The sequence below is a fragment of the Nerophis lumbriciformis genome, linkage group LG19 (assembly GCF_033978685.3).
Source record: "Nerophis lumbriciformis linkage group LG19, RoL_Nlum_v2.1, whole genome shotgun sequence".
In the NCBI taxonomy this organism is placed as follows: domain Eukaryota; kingdom Metazoa; phylum Chordata; class Actinopteri; order Syngnathiformes; family Syngnathidae; genus Nerophis; species Nerophis lumbriciformis.
The window spans coordinates 42,308,963-42,323,881 of record NC_084566.2 but is presented as its reverse complement, the minus strand read 5'-3'; the positions used below and the strand labels follow the sequence as shown (position 1 = coordinate 42,323,881).

Genomic DNA, 14,919 nt, shown 5'->3' with positions numbered 1-14,919 from the left:
TGCAATGAATAAATATAATGTACAAGTTACACCTTTTGAATGCAATTACTGAAATAAATCAAGTTTTTCAAAATATTCTAATTTACTGGCTTTTACCTGTATATATATATATATATATATATATATATATATATATATATATATATATATATATATATATATATATATATATATATATATATATATATATATATGAAATACTTGACTTTCAGTGAATTCTAGCTATATATACATATTTATTTTTATTATATATATATGTATATATATATATATATATATAATATATATATATATTAGTTTCCTCCGCCGGAAAGGGTGAGAAGCTCTGTCATCCGGGAGGAACTCAGAGTAAAGCTGCTGCTCCTCCACATGGAGAGGAGCCAGATGAGGTTGTTCGGGCATCTGGTCAGGATGCCACCTGAACTTCTCCCTAGGGAGATTGTTTAGGGCACGTCCAACCGGTAGGAGGCCACGGGGAAGACCCAGGACACGTTGGGAAGACTATGTCTCCCGGCTGTCCTGGGAACGCCTCGGGATCCCCCGGGAAGAACTGGACGAAGTGGCTGGGGAGAGGAAAGTCTGGGCTTCCCTGCTTAGGCTGCTGCCCCCGCGACCCAACCTCGGATAAGCGGAAGAAGATGGATGGATGGATAGATGGATGGCATTGTCTTTAATCTCCTTTCTAATGAGTTCAATTTTCTTATTAAAGAAATTCATAAAGTCATCAGCCGAGTGGGTGGAGCTGTTGGGACAAGTCCCTTGTTGGGTTAGCATGCTACTGTACTGAACAAATATTTAGGATTGTTTTTGTTGAGGCGGATGAGATTTGAGTAGTAATTAGCTTATTAAACTATCACTATGTAACTGTTTATTTAAACAAAATAATAAATTTGTAATATATATTGTATACCTAAATTACACAATAATGGCATTTATAATACTGTAAAATTGACTATATAACAGCTGTGTTATGCAACATTTCTAAAAACCTCTAAATAACAATTTTCTTTTAAATGTTTTTAATTTTAAAATTATTTTTTTGTATGATAAGAATTATATGTTTATACATATATGTATTTTTTTGTCTATTGTAAGCAGGTTTGTAAGCATTGTTAAACTAATAAGGGAAACTCCAACTCATTTTAATTTTCTTGAGGGAACTCTCCTGAAGGAATCAATAAAGTACTATTTATCTATCTAGGGTTAGGGTTAGGGTTAGGGTTAGGGTTAGGGTTAGGGGTTAGGGTTAGGGTTAGGGTTAGGGTTAGGGTTAGGGTTAGGGTTAGGGTTTATTTATTCATTTACTTGATTTTTTTTCTATTTATGTTAACACTAAATTGGCCCTAGTGTGGGAATGTGAGTGTGAATGTTGTCTGTCTATCTGTGCTGGCCCTGCGACTTGTCCAGGGTGTACCCCGCCTTCCGCCCGATTGTAGCTGAGATAGGCTCCAGCGCCCCCCGCGACCCCGAAGGGAATAAGCGGTAGAAAATGGATGGATGGATGGATATATATATATATATATATATATATATATATATATATATATATATATATATATATATATATATATATATATATATATATATAAAAGAAATACTTGAATTTCAGTGTTCATTTATTTACACATATACACACACATAACACTCATCTACTCATTGTTGAGTTAAGGGTGGAATTGTCCATCCTTGTTCTATTCTCTGTCACTATTTTTCTAACCATGCTGAACACCCTTTCGCAGGTACCCAGAAAGGTTTCGAGTACCACCAAAAAAACTGAATCTCTGAAGACAGTATAAAAATCTGTGTTAAAGGTGTACAAATACTGTTGGTATAATAAGCATGTTATTTTTTACAAATGAGGGTTAAGAGTTCAGTACTAAAAAAAAAAGAGAAAAGAATGTGGCTTAAGTACAGTTTTTTAATTGAGCTGCTGCATTTTTTTGGTTGGGTTGTTTATTTATTTTGAGTAACTTCTACACATTTCTAAAAGGGGAGGAATGTAATAGAGTGATCTATGTTTGTCTGTTGCCATCTCCTGGTGAATGTTGGCTATAGCGTACTGGGGTTACTTTTTGGTTGGCCGACGATTTACGTGGTGTTGCGCACCTGACGTCACTCAGGTCCGCATGGAGCTGGAGGGGGCGTGGCTTCCAGCTCCGCCTGAATTTTGGGAGATTTTCGGGAGGAAATTTGTTCCGGGAGGTTTTCGGGAGAGGTGCTGAATTTCGGGAGCCTCCCGGAGGGTTGGCAAGTATGGGTCAAGTCAAGTGTTGCTTTAAAGCACCTTTTTGAGGCAAGGCACATTTTTTTCATTAAAAAAATCCGTAGGCACACCACCAGCAGAAAACATTAAAAAAAATGATACTCCACCAGGTCGTCGTACCTTATTTTGAGTTTGTTGGTGTTTTCCTGTGCTTTAATTCTTGTCTTGCGCTGTTATTTTGGTGGGCCTTCCTGTTTTGTTGACATTGTTGATTGTCTTGTCATGTCATGTACGGATGTACTTTGTGGACGCCGTAAGTTTTTGCTGTCGTCCAGCATTCCGTTTCTGTTTACTTTGTAGCCAGTTCAGTTTTACTTTCGGTTTTTTTGCATAGCCATTGCCTTTTTCTTTCCCTTTCGTTCATTTTTGGTTTAAGCGTTACATACCTTTTTTACCTGCACGCTGCCTCCCGCTGTGGTCTGCATATTGAGTTTGTTTGTGTTGTCCTGTGCTTTAGTTCTTGTCTTGCGCTGTTATTTTGGTGGCCCATCCTGTTTTGTTGACATTGTCGATTGTCATGTCATGTACGGATGGACTTTGTGGACGCCGTAAGTTTTTGCTGTCGTCCAGCATTCCGTTTCTGTTTACTTTGTAGCCAGTTCAGTTTTACTTTCGTTTTTTTTTTGCATAGCCATTGCCTTTTCCTTTCCCTTTCATTCATTTTTGGTTTAAGCGTTACATACCTTTTTACCTGCACGCTGTGGTCTGCATATTGAGTTTGTTGGTGTTTTCCTGTGCTTTAGTTCTTGTCTTGTGCTGTTATTTTGGTGGCCCCTCCTGTTTGGTTGGTGTTTTCCTGTAGCACTTTCATGTCTTCCTTTGAGAGCTATTTTGCGCAAGCAAGGCTATTTATGTTGTTGCTATCCTTCTTTGGTGTGGACATTGTTGATTGTCATGTCATGTACGGATGTACTTTGTGGACGCCGTAAGTTTTTGCTGTCGTCCAGCATTCCGTTTCTGTTTACTTTGTAGCCAGTTCAGTTTTACTTTTTTTTTTTTTTTTTGCATAGCCATTGCCTTTTCCTTTCCCTTTCGTTTATTTTTGGTTTAAGCGTTACATACCTTTTTTACCTGCACGCTGCCTCCCGCTGTGGTCTGCATATTGAGTTTGTTGGTGTTTTCCTGTGCTTTAGTTCTTGTCTTGCGCTGTTATTTTGGTGGCCCGTCTTGTTTTGTTGACATTGTTGATTGTCATGTCATGTACGGATGTACTTTGTGGACGCCGTAAGTTTTTGCTGTCGTCCAGCATTCCGTTTCTGTTTACTTTGTAGCCAGTTCAGTTTTACTTTTGGTTTTTTTGCATAGCCATTGCCTTTTCCTTTCCCTTTCATTCATTTTTGGTTTAAGCGTTACATACCTTTTTACCTGCACGCTGTGGTCTGCATATTGAGTTTGTTGGTGTTTCCTGTGCTTTAGTTCTTGTCTTGTGCTGTTATTTTGGTGGTCCCTCCTGTTTTGTTGGTGTTTTCCTGTAGCACTTTCATGTCTTCCTTTGAGAGCTATTTTGCGCAAGCAAGGCTATTTATGTTGTTGCTATCCTTCTTTGGTGTGGACATTGTTGATTGTCATGTCATGTACGGATGTACTTTGTGGACGTCGTAAGTTTTTGCTGTCGTCCAGCATTCCGTTTCTGTTTACTTTGTAGCCAGTTCAGTTTTACCTTCGTTTTTTTTGCATAGCCATTGCCTTTTCCTTTCCCTTTCGTTCATTTTTGGTTTAAGCGTTACATACCTTTTTTACCTGCACGCTGCCTCCCGCTGTGGTCTGCATATTGAGTTTGTTGGTGTTTTCCTGTGCTTTAGTTCTTGTCTTGCGCTGTTATTTTGGTGGGCCTTCCTGTTTTGTTGACATTGTTGATTGTCATGTCATGTACGGATGTACTTTGTGGATGCCGTAAGTTTTTGCTGTCGTCCAGCATTCCGTTTCTGTTTACTTTGTTGATTGTCATGTCATGTACGGATGTACTTTGTGGACGCCGTAAGTTTTTGCTGTCGTCCAGCATTCCGTTTCTGTTTACTTTTTTAGCCAGTTCAGTTTTACTTTAGTTTTTTTTGCATAGCCATTGCCTTTTCCTTTCCCTTTTGTTCATTTTTGGTTTAAGCGTTACATACCATTTTTACCTGCACGCTGCCTCCCGCTGTGGTCTGCATATTGAGTTTGTTGGTGTTTTCCTATGCTTTAGTTCTTGTCTTGCGCTGTTATTTTGGTGGCCCTTCCTGTTTTGTTGGTGTTTTCCTGTAGCACTTTCATGTCTTCCTTTGAGAGCTATTTTGCGCACCTGCTTTTTGCTAGCAAGCAAGGCTATTTATGTTGTTGCTATCCTTCTTTGGTGTGGACATTGTTGATTGTCATGTCATGTACGGATGTACTTTGTGGACGCCGTAAGTTTTTGCTGTCGTCCAGCATTCCGTTTCTGTTTACTTTGTAGCCAGTTCAGTTTTATTTTCGTTTTTTTTGCATGGCCATTGCCTTTTCCTTTCCCTTTCGTTAATTTTTGGTTTAAGCGTTACATACCTTTTTTACCTGCACACTGCCTCCCGCTGTGGTCTGCATATTGAGTTTGTTTGTGTTTTCCTGTGCTTTAATTCTTGTCTTGCGCTGTTATTTTGGTGGCCCATCCTGTTTTGTTGACATTGTTGATCGTCATGTCATGTACGGATGTACTTTGTGGACGCCGTAAGTTTTTGCTGTCGTCCAGCATTCCATTTCTGTTTACTTTGTAGCCAGTTCAGTTTTACTTTTGTTTTTTTTGCATAGCCATTGCCTATAACTTGCTTGCTGTTTTCCTGTGTGTAGTGTTTTACTTCTTGTCTTGCGCTCCTATTTTGGTGGCTTTTTCTCTTTATTTTTGTTGTATTTTCCTGTAGCAGTTTCATGTCTTCCTTTAAGCGATATTTCCCGCATCTACTTTGTTTTAGCAATCAAGAATATTTCAGTTGTTTGTATCCTTCTTTGTGGGGACATTGTTTGATTGTCATGTCATGTTTGGATGTACTTTGTGGACGCCGTCTTTGCTCCACAGTAAGTCTTTGCTGTCGTCCAGCATTCTGTTTTTGTTTACTTTGTAGTCGATTCAGTTTTAGTTTCGATCAGTTTAGCCTTCCCTAAGCTTCAATGCCTTTTCTTAGGGGCACTCAACTTTTGTTCATTTTTGGTTTAAGCGTTACACACCTTTTTTTACCTGCACGCTGCCTCCCGCTGTGGTCTGCATATTGAGTTTGTCGGTGTTTTCCTGTGCTTTAGTTCTTGTCTTGCGCTGTTATTTTGGTGGCCCTTCCTGTTTTGTTGGTGTTTTCCTGTAGCACTTTCATGTCTTCCTTTGAGAGCTATTTTGCGCACCTGCTTTTTGTTAGCAAGCAAGGCTATTTATGTTGTTGCTATCCTTCTTTGGTGTGGACATTGTTGATCGTCATGTCATGTACGGATGTACTTTGTGGACGCCGTAAGTTTTTGCTGTCGTCCAGCATTCCGTTTCTGTTTAGTTCAGTTTTACCTTCGTTTTTTTTGCATAGCCATTACCTTTTCCTTTCCCTTTCGTTCATTTTTGGTTTAAGCATTACATACCTTTTTTACCTGCACGCTGCCTCCCGCTGTGGTCTGCATATTGGGATCACAACAAACCATCCTCGTCTCACCCGACACATTTCGACTTTTACAAAGCAATTAACTACCTGCTGCCACCTACTGACATGGAGTATTACGTGGTTACCCTGCCGAGTTTTACACAGCACAGACACTAAGCAACGGCACATTATTTGCAGATTATAATTATTAATTTGCAAAAATATATATATTTTGGACCAATTAGGTGAAGTTACATAATTTCCCATGGCACACCAGACAATATCTCACAGCACACTAGGGTGCCGCGGCACAGTGGTTGAAAAACACTGCTCTAGAGTAAAGACAGTTTAGTAGTTTTCATATAGCTAGACACACTTCGACACGTTAATAACCACAGCTTGGTTTTAAATGGTAAAAGTTAAAGGTCCCATGTTTAGTAACTTGTCGCCGTGTTGCCAGAACAAGGGTGATTACCCTCGTTCTGGCAACTAAATTTAGTTCCGTGACTTAGGTAAAGGGAATGCGCTATGAATAAAAGTCATGATTTGAGCTTGTTGAAAGACGAGCCCCGGCGTCTTCATAGACATCTTATAAGTAGACACAGCATTGGCTGCTGTGACGCGAGAAATTCGGCCGCCATCTTGAAGTGGTGATGAGCGGCCTAAACTGACAGTTCCATCCATCCATCATCAACCGCTTATCCGGAATCAGGTCGCGGGGACAACAGCTCCAGTAGAGACCACCAGACTTCCCTCTCCAGAGCAACATTAGCGACTTCCTCCTGGGGAATCCCGAAGTGTCGTTAAACTGACAGTTGACAGGACTGTTGAAAATAGGAATCGGGGGATTACTTTTCACAAGTAAGATTTAACATTAACGTACTATTGGTTGTATTTTGTGAAAATAATATTACTACATTATTTTAGTTCTCTGCAAACCTGTAGTGGCATCATGCCTTCAGTGTGCATATTGTATACAGTTCTTTCCAAACCTATGAAATGTTCTATGTTGTCTTCATTATTTTTGTCAGAATGCACCAGAATGCTTCATTTGTATGTGAAAATCACAAATAAATCTTCTGGGGGAGGATGACGCCCCTACAGGGGTTTGCTTTACAAACTTTCAGCCCCACCTAAAACTAAATCCACCAGCCGCCCCTGATTATGATGCATTCTCATTTTAGGCAAAGTATAAGCCAATACTTTCTTAACAGTATAATTGTAACCAGGAATAAGTCCTCAAGTAACAATATTCAAATACTAACATTGTTGGGTAAGACAGAATTTTGTTTTGTTCTGAATCCAGTGAAACAAATTGGTGGTTTTAGCTGATATAAAGACTTGCAGGTTTTTTATTTATGTTTAAGTATTTGGCAGACCCTGCGATGAGGTGGCGACTTGTCCAGGGTGTACCCCGCCTTCCGCCCGATTGTAGCTGAGATAGGCTCCAGCGCCCCCCGCGACCCCAAAAGGGAATAAGCGGTAGAAAATGGATGGATGGATATTTGGCAGACGCTTTTATCCATAGCGACATAAATAAAAAATGATCACATAGGGGAAAAATGTAATAGAAAATATCAATACTGTCATGTCTGTGTAATCATGTTTTGTTTTAAGTCATGTTTTGTTTAGTTATAGGACTCTTTAGTTTCTGTCTTTTCACTCCCTTGTCTTGTTTCCATGATTACCCCGTTAGTTTCATCTGTTCCACGTTTGGACTCATTGTGCACTCTTGATTGTCACCATAGCAACCCATTAGTTTTCACCTGTCACGTCACGCACCTGTTTCACGTCTTGAGTCACGCACCTGTTTTCGTTAATCATGTTTGTAGTATTTAAGTTCAGTGTTTTTCAGTTTGTCTTTCTGACGACCTCACCACATTTATGCTCTGTCCATTCTTTCCATGTCCATTCTTCATGCAACTATTTTTGTCCAAGCCAAGTAAGTTTTTGTTCCATGTTTATAGTCTTTTTGGTTTCATAGTTTGTTCTCCGCCATTGTGCGTGTTTTTCATTTGTACTTTTTTTGCTATAGTCTTTTGGTTTCATAGTTTATTCTCCGCCACTGAGCGCCTTTCGTTTATTCCTTTTTTTTGATAACTATAAATAAATCATGTACCTTCATTCCCGTCTCGCCCGAGCCAACTTTCCGTTGCATCCCGGAAAAGCACACACCCAAGACCAAGTCATGACAAATACAAAGTGTCAAGACAGAATAAACTCTGATACAGTCTATAGGTCCCTAAGATATATAGATATCTAATGTATTCATACATTGTTTATGTACGACAGTGTTTTTCAAACACTGTGCCGCGGCACACTAGTGTGCCGTGGGATACAGTCTGCTGTGCCGTGGGATATGATCTAATTTAACCGATTTGGGTTAAAAATATTTTTTGCAAACCAGTAATTATAGCCTGCAAATGATGTGTTGTTGTTGAGTGTCGGTGCTGTCTAGAGCTCGGCAGAGTAACCGTGTAATACTCTTCCATATCAGTAGGTGGCAGACGGTAGCTAATTGCTTTGTAGATGTCGGAAACAGCGGAAGGCAGCGTGCAGGTAAAAAGGTGTCTAATGTTTAAACCAAAAATAAACTAAAGTTGAGTGCCCCTAAGAAAAGGCAAGGCAAACTGATCGAAACTAAAACTGAACCGGCTACAAAGTAAACAAAAACAGAATGCTGGACGACAGCAAAGACTTACTGTGGAGCAAAGGCGGCGTCCACAAAGTACATCCGAACATGACATGACAATCAAACAATGTCCCCACAAAGAAGGATACAAACAACTGAAATATTCTTGATTGCTAAAACAAATTAGATGCGGGAAATGTCGCTTAAAGGAAGACACGAAACTGCTACAGGAAAATACAAAAAAGAGAAAAAGCCACCAAAATAGGAGCGCAAGACAAGAAGTAAAACACTACACACAAGAAAACAGCAAAAAAAGTCCAAATAAGTCAGGGTGTGATGTGACAGGTGGTGACAGTACACCTACTTTTGTCATGTCTGTGTGATCATGTTTTTGTTTTGGTCATGTTCGTTTTGGTTTTTGGACTTTTTGTGCACTTTTGCTTTGTCACCATAGCAACCATTAGTTTTCACCTGTCACGTCACGCACCTGTTTCACGTTTTGAGTCACGCACCTGCTTTCACTAATCATGTCCATAGTATTTAAGTTCATTCTTTTCAGTTTGTCATTCTGACGACATCCCCGCATTTATACTCTCCACACACTTATGACCCTTGCTGCGCTTTTTCATGCCGTTTTTGTCCATGCCAAGTAAGTTTTGTTTATTATTGCCACAGTTAGTGTTTTTTTGTTGTTCATAGTTTTTGCCTTTGTGCAAGTGTTTGGTTTCATAGTTTGTTCTCCGCCATTGTGCGCGCCTTTTGTTTACTTCCTTGTTTTTTATTTATTTATAGTCTTTAAATAAAAAATGTACTCACATTCCCCGTCTCGCCCGAGCCAACTTTCCGTTGCATCTCGGAAAAGCAAACACTCAGGACCAAGTCATGACAACTTTGAGACAAGAGTTATAGTGACGCATGCTTGGTTATGCTTTAAAGTCATATCCATGCAACAATTGTAACAACGACTTTTTACTGTCAACTGAGTTTTGTTTTTTAATGATTTCTGCTGGAGGCGTGGCTCTGGATTTTTTCAACGCAAAAAATGTGCCTTGGCTCAAAAAAGGTTGAAAAACACTGATGTAGGATATACGCATGTATATATAACCTAATCATATTGTTTCTTCAATTTAAAAATAGCTGACCCTTTTTTCCCCCCCTTCTCTGGGATTATATTATATTATGGCCTCACCTGCCATCATGGAAAGAAAAAAAAAGTAAAAAAAAAAAAAAAAAATTAAGTTGTTATATGTATCCAGTGATTATACTATAAAGTTATTTTCCATTTAACTTCACCAGTTTTAGATTATTTTTATTCAAAATCGCTGAATTTTCACATTTGCCGTTCAAATACTGAGAAGAGACGGTGCGGTGATCAGCAGCCAGTTGAGGCACGTCACTCAGTGCCTCAACATGGATTGCGCAATGACTCGGCTAACTGCTGGCCTGCTGCGCAGTGAGACCGTATTGCTATATGAATTATATTATACATTTCCATAGTTTAGTTAGCTGAGGTATATAATGTACAGTGTGTTTTGTCAACAACTGTATGTGTGTAAAGTATTTCTTGTGCTGAGCGATCATAAAACGGCTGCAAAAGACGCACTGGCTGAGGCTCGCCTCCTGCACCCCCGCCGTAGAATTGTTAAAGCCCACACTTAAACTTTCCACGTGCAAGATTGAATCTATTTAAAAAAATTATTTCATAAGAAGCCAAAAAGTGCAAAAACAATAATGTTGGTGTTGGAGGAGTTGTGAATGACTGCAGGGCCACAACATTAGGTACCTAATTCACAACTCCTCCAACACGAACATTATTGTTTTTGCACTTTTTGGCGTCTTATTAAATAACTTTTGTAACCTATTTTCATGGGCTTTCCTCTTTGTGATGTTAAGTTCCTGTTATGCGCTGTTACACAGTAAATGCCTTGAGCTCTTATTTTGAAGGCGCTAAGAGCGGAAGTGATGTCACGTTGCGGAGGTTATTGAAAGAAGGTAAATAAAGTGGTCCTCGTGTAAACTGGAGCCTCCGTGTTTGTTATTTTGTAGTTTCATACAGTATAGGCGACATTTATAAACCCTCGGTTACACTTTTTTAAATAGATTCAATCTTGCACGTGGAAAGTTGAAGTGAGGGCTTTAGTTGCGGCGCATGGACTTCATTTCTAAGTAAAGGTAAGACCATAATAACGTTTTTTTTTGTTAAATGTGCTTTTTTGTGTGCTACAGTTTGTATGTGTAAAGTTAAAGTTAAGTTAAAGTAGCAATGATTGTCACACACACACTAGGTGTAATGAAATTTGTCCTCTGCATTTGACCCATCCCCTTGATCACCCCCTGGGAGGTGAGGGGAGCAGTGGGCAGTAGCTTCGCCGCGCCTGGGAATCATTTTTGGTGATCTAACCCCCAATTCCAACCCCCAGAATGCTGGTATGAGCTTTTAAACATAACCCGTTATCTGCTGCCAATCAAACGGTGAATAAGATACTCTTTAGGGTTCATATGTTTGTAAATCTGACTGTGATGAAGTCAGTGCCTCACCAGCCATCAACCTCACCGCACGTCACTGGAATATTCTATTACTGTTAAGCAGGGCCGGCCCGTGGCATAGGCCGTATAGGCAAATGCTAAGGGCGCTGTCCATCAGGGGGCGCCACGCCAGTGCCACAAATGTTGGAGAAAAAAAAAGAAAAGTTGGTACTATTATTTCTAAATACAAAAAATAATCCCACGTTAATTAAAATGCAAAGTAAAGCCTATATAATAGAAATATTATTTGTTACAATATTACGCCCCCCCCCCCCCCCCCCCCCCCCCCCCCGCCCCCTCCCTTCCCGTATCATGACTCTTTTTGGACGTCACCACATCAAAAAATCAACACAAGATGTCAAAACGGCCAAAAGTGTCAGGTGCCCAGGGAAGAAAAAAGAGAAACGAAGAGGAGGAGAAACGAGAAAAAGACAGAGGTAGCAGGTAGGTAACGTTAGCCTACATGAAATTATTTGTCTGTTACAGAATGTGATAGTAACCTGGCTTTTTAGCATGAAGCTAATGTTACATGATTCGGCAATTGCTAATCAATAAATAGCTAGTTCTGTTTTAACGTCGGGTTAATATTGTGGAGGGGGCTAAATTGTTATGGAAAACAATAATGTAACGTTAGGTAATTACAGTACTCCCACCTTACATTCCTCAGGGACATTTGTATTAGATCTTTTAAGCAGGTGTTTTTTGTTTACATTGTTATTGCCTTCTGGTTAACTAATGTTTGCCCTGCAGGTAATAGTCACTTTTCCACCCCTTTATATATTAGGTATAGTTGTACGCCTAGTTGTTAAAGTGCACATTATTAATGTTAATTAAGCAATATGTATGTAAAAAATATTGTATTTCATATATTCATTTTTTATTTTTTGCATTCATTTATTTATTCATATTTTTTTTTATCTTGTTAACTATTCTGATTGTTAATTTGCTTTCTTTAAGTAAAAAAAAGGTCAAAGACAAAGCTATTCGGTTTCTTGTGAGTATATACACTTCACTGCCGATGTGGGGGGGCGCCACCTAAAATCTTGCCTAGGGCAAACTATGAATAATAAAACACGCCAAAACATTTGTCCTTTATCATAGCTACACGTATGACAAAAAAAACCGCGTGAAAATCAGTGGTATTCAGTGAGGTAAGATGAATTAAATGCGCTGACAGTTCATTGCTCCAGCCAAATGAATTGCACTGAGTGGAGCGGATCACCACTCCAAGATGGCGGCCCTGCGTCTCGTCAGCGCGGGGAAGACGTCTATGGTGTGAGCCTCTTCCCCGCCGTGGCTCCTCCCATTTCCCCCCCTCGCCGTGGCTCCTCCCACCAGCAACCGGAGCCAGGAAGCTTGGGTGGCCCGAAGAAGTTCCACAAAAGTTTGAAGCCGTGGTGCCACTCGCTCTCTCCGTGTCACTCGTCAAACATTCTCCTGCCCGTGCGAAGGACAAGACGGTGCAAAGATGTCCGTGGCGGGAATTCGGAAGCAGTTTTACAAAGCCAGCCAGGTAAGTTTGGGCTTTTCCAACTTGAGTTAGCAGCTACGTAGCTATGTAGCTCAGCTAGCTTGTCTGTCCGTCGTGCCGTCATTTAGCCTCGATATAGCCGCTTAAACTAAGTGAAACAAGTCCCTAATAAAACTTGCTTAAATGATAATTACCGTCAAAACACGTTGGCTACATTGTTTAGCTTCAAATCAAAAGTATCGACTAATTAGTCACTCAAGCTAACGCTAACCTGCTGCTTGTTTTGTTTTCATATAATCAGGGGTGTCAAATGTACGACCCGCGGGCTGAATCAGGCCCGCAAACAGGTTTTATCCGGCCCGCGGGATGAGTTTGCTAAGTATAAAAATGAGCTGTTTTTTTAACAAAAGAAGCTGCTGTTCCAAATGTGTCCACTGGAAGTCGCAACAGCAATTCTGTTAGGCAAGCAAACGGTTCACAGGAAAGGGGGACTGTGGCTCCTCCTCCTCGACCCACATGGAACTTAAAACCTGCCGTTTTATGTATTCTGCTTCGAACACATCGAAATTTGGCACCCTCGTTGCCCCCAAACACACGAGAAAAGTTAACTTAACCCTTTTGAATAGTCTTTACCTCCGTTTCCTATGGTTTGTAGAGTTAGCTCTGGATTGATAGGTGGACATGACAAAGGAGGTATTCAATACCAAGAAGAGTTTACATGTAGAGATGTCCGATAATGGCTTTTTTGCCGATTTCCGATATTGTCCAACTCTTTATTACCGATTCCGATATCAACCGATACCGATATATACAGTCGTGGAATCAACACATTTGGGCTGCAACTAACAACTAATTTTATAATCGATTTAATCTGTCGATTATTGCTTCGATTAATCGATTAATAATCGGATAAAAGAGACAAACTACATTTCTATCCTTTCCAGTATTTTATTGAAAAATCAACAGCATACTGGCACCATACTTATTTTGATTATTGTTTCTCAGCTGTTTGTAAATGTTGCAGTTTATAAATAAAGGTTTATTAAAAAAAGAATCGATGACTGAATTAATCGTCAACTATTTTTATAATCAATTTTAATCAATTAGTTGTTGCAGCCCTACACATTATTATGCCTAATTTTGTTGTGATGCATTAAACAATGTAACAAGGTTTACCAAATAAATCAACTCAAGTTATGGAAAAAAATGCCAACATGGCACTGCCATATTTATTATTGAAGTCACAAAGTGCATTATTTTTTTTAACATGCCTCAAAACAGCAGCTTGGAATTTGGGACATGCTCTCCCTGAGAGGGCATGAGGAGGTTGAGGTGGGCGGGGTTATTAGAGGGTAGTGGGGGGTGTATATTGTAGCGTCCCGGAAGAGTTAGTGCTGCAAGGGGTTCTGGGTAATTGTTCTGTTGTGTTTATGTTGTGTTACGGTGCGGATGTTCTCCCGAAATGTGTTTGTCATTCTTGTTTGGTGTGGGTTCACAGTGTGGCGCATATTTGTAACAGTGTTAAAGTTGTTTATACGGCCACCAAGTATGCATTGCATTGAATTGTGTGTGCGGAAAGCCGTAGATATTATGTGATTGGGCCGGCACGCAAAGGCAGTGCCTGTAAAGGGGAACATTATCACAATTTCAGAATGGTTAAAACCATTAAAAATCAGTTCCCAGTGGCTTATTATATTTTTCGAAGTTTTTTCCAAAATTTTACCCATCACGCAATATCCCTAAAAAAGCTTCAAAGTGCCTGATTTTAACCACCCGTCTATTTTCCTGTGACGTCACATAGTGAAGCCAACACAAACAAACATGGCGGATAGAACAGCAAGCTATAGCGACATTAGCTCGGATTCAGACTCGGATTTCAGCGGCTTAAGCGATTCAACAGATTACGCATGTATTGAAACGGATGGTTGTAGTGTGGAGGCAGGTAGCGAAAACGAAATTGAAGAAGAAACTGAAGCTATTGAGCCATATCGGTTTGAACCGTATGGAAGCGAAAACGACACGACAGCCAGCGACACGCGAGAAAGCGAGGACGAATTCGGCGATCGCCTTCTAACCAACGATTGGTATGTGTTTGTTTGGCATTAAAGGAAACTAACAACTATGAACTAGGTTTACAGCATATGAAATACATTTGGCAACAACATGTACTTTGAGAGTGCAGACAGCCCAATTTTCATCAATTCATATATTCTGTAGACATACCCTCATCCGCTCTCTTTTCCTGAAAGCTGATCTGTCCAGTTTTGGAGTTGATGTCAGCAGGCCAGGGAAGCTAGGGTCGATAGGGGGTTTAGCTCGCTCGTCTGCGGGAACAAACTGCCGCCATTGCTTGCCGTGCCACCGAGGTCCTTTGTCCCTGAATTGCTCACACACTCCGGCAGATTCAATGGGGGTCTGGCGGCAGATTTCTTTGACTTTATGGTTGGAAATGCATCTGCTTTGA

General features: G+C 40.1%; 1 protein-coding gene across 2 annotated transcripts in view; it reads left to right on the top strand.

Annotated features, from left to right (window-relative positions):
• Window positions 1-12,302: 12,302 nt before the first annotated feature.
• Window positions 12,303-14,919, top strand: part of LOC133618406 (endophilin-A2-like) — a 44,445-nt gene continuing 41,828 nt past the window's right edge. For both annotated transcript variants that reach the window (XM_061978737.2, XM_061978736.2), the window contains exon 1: window positions 12,303-12,497. In XM_061978737.2, coding sequence (XP_061834721.1) covers window positions 12,453-12,497 — 45 coding nt within the window. In that variant the 5' untranslated portion in view covers window positions 12,303-12,452. The remainder of the gene's footprint in view (window positions 12,498-14,919) is intronic.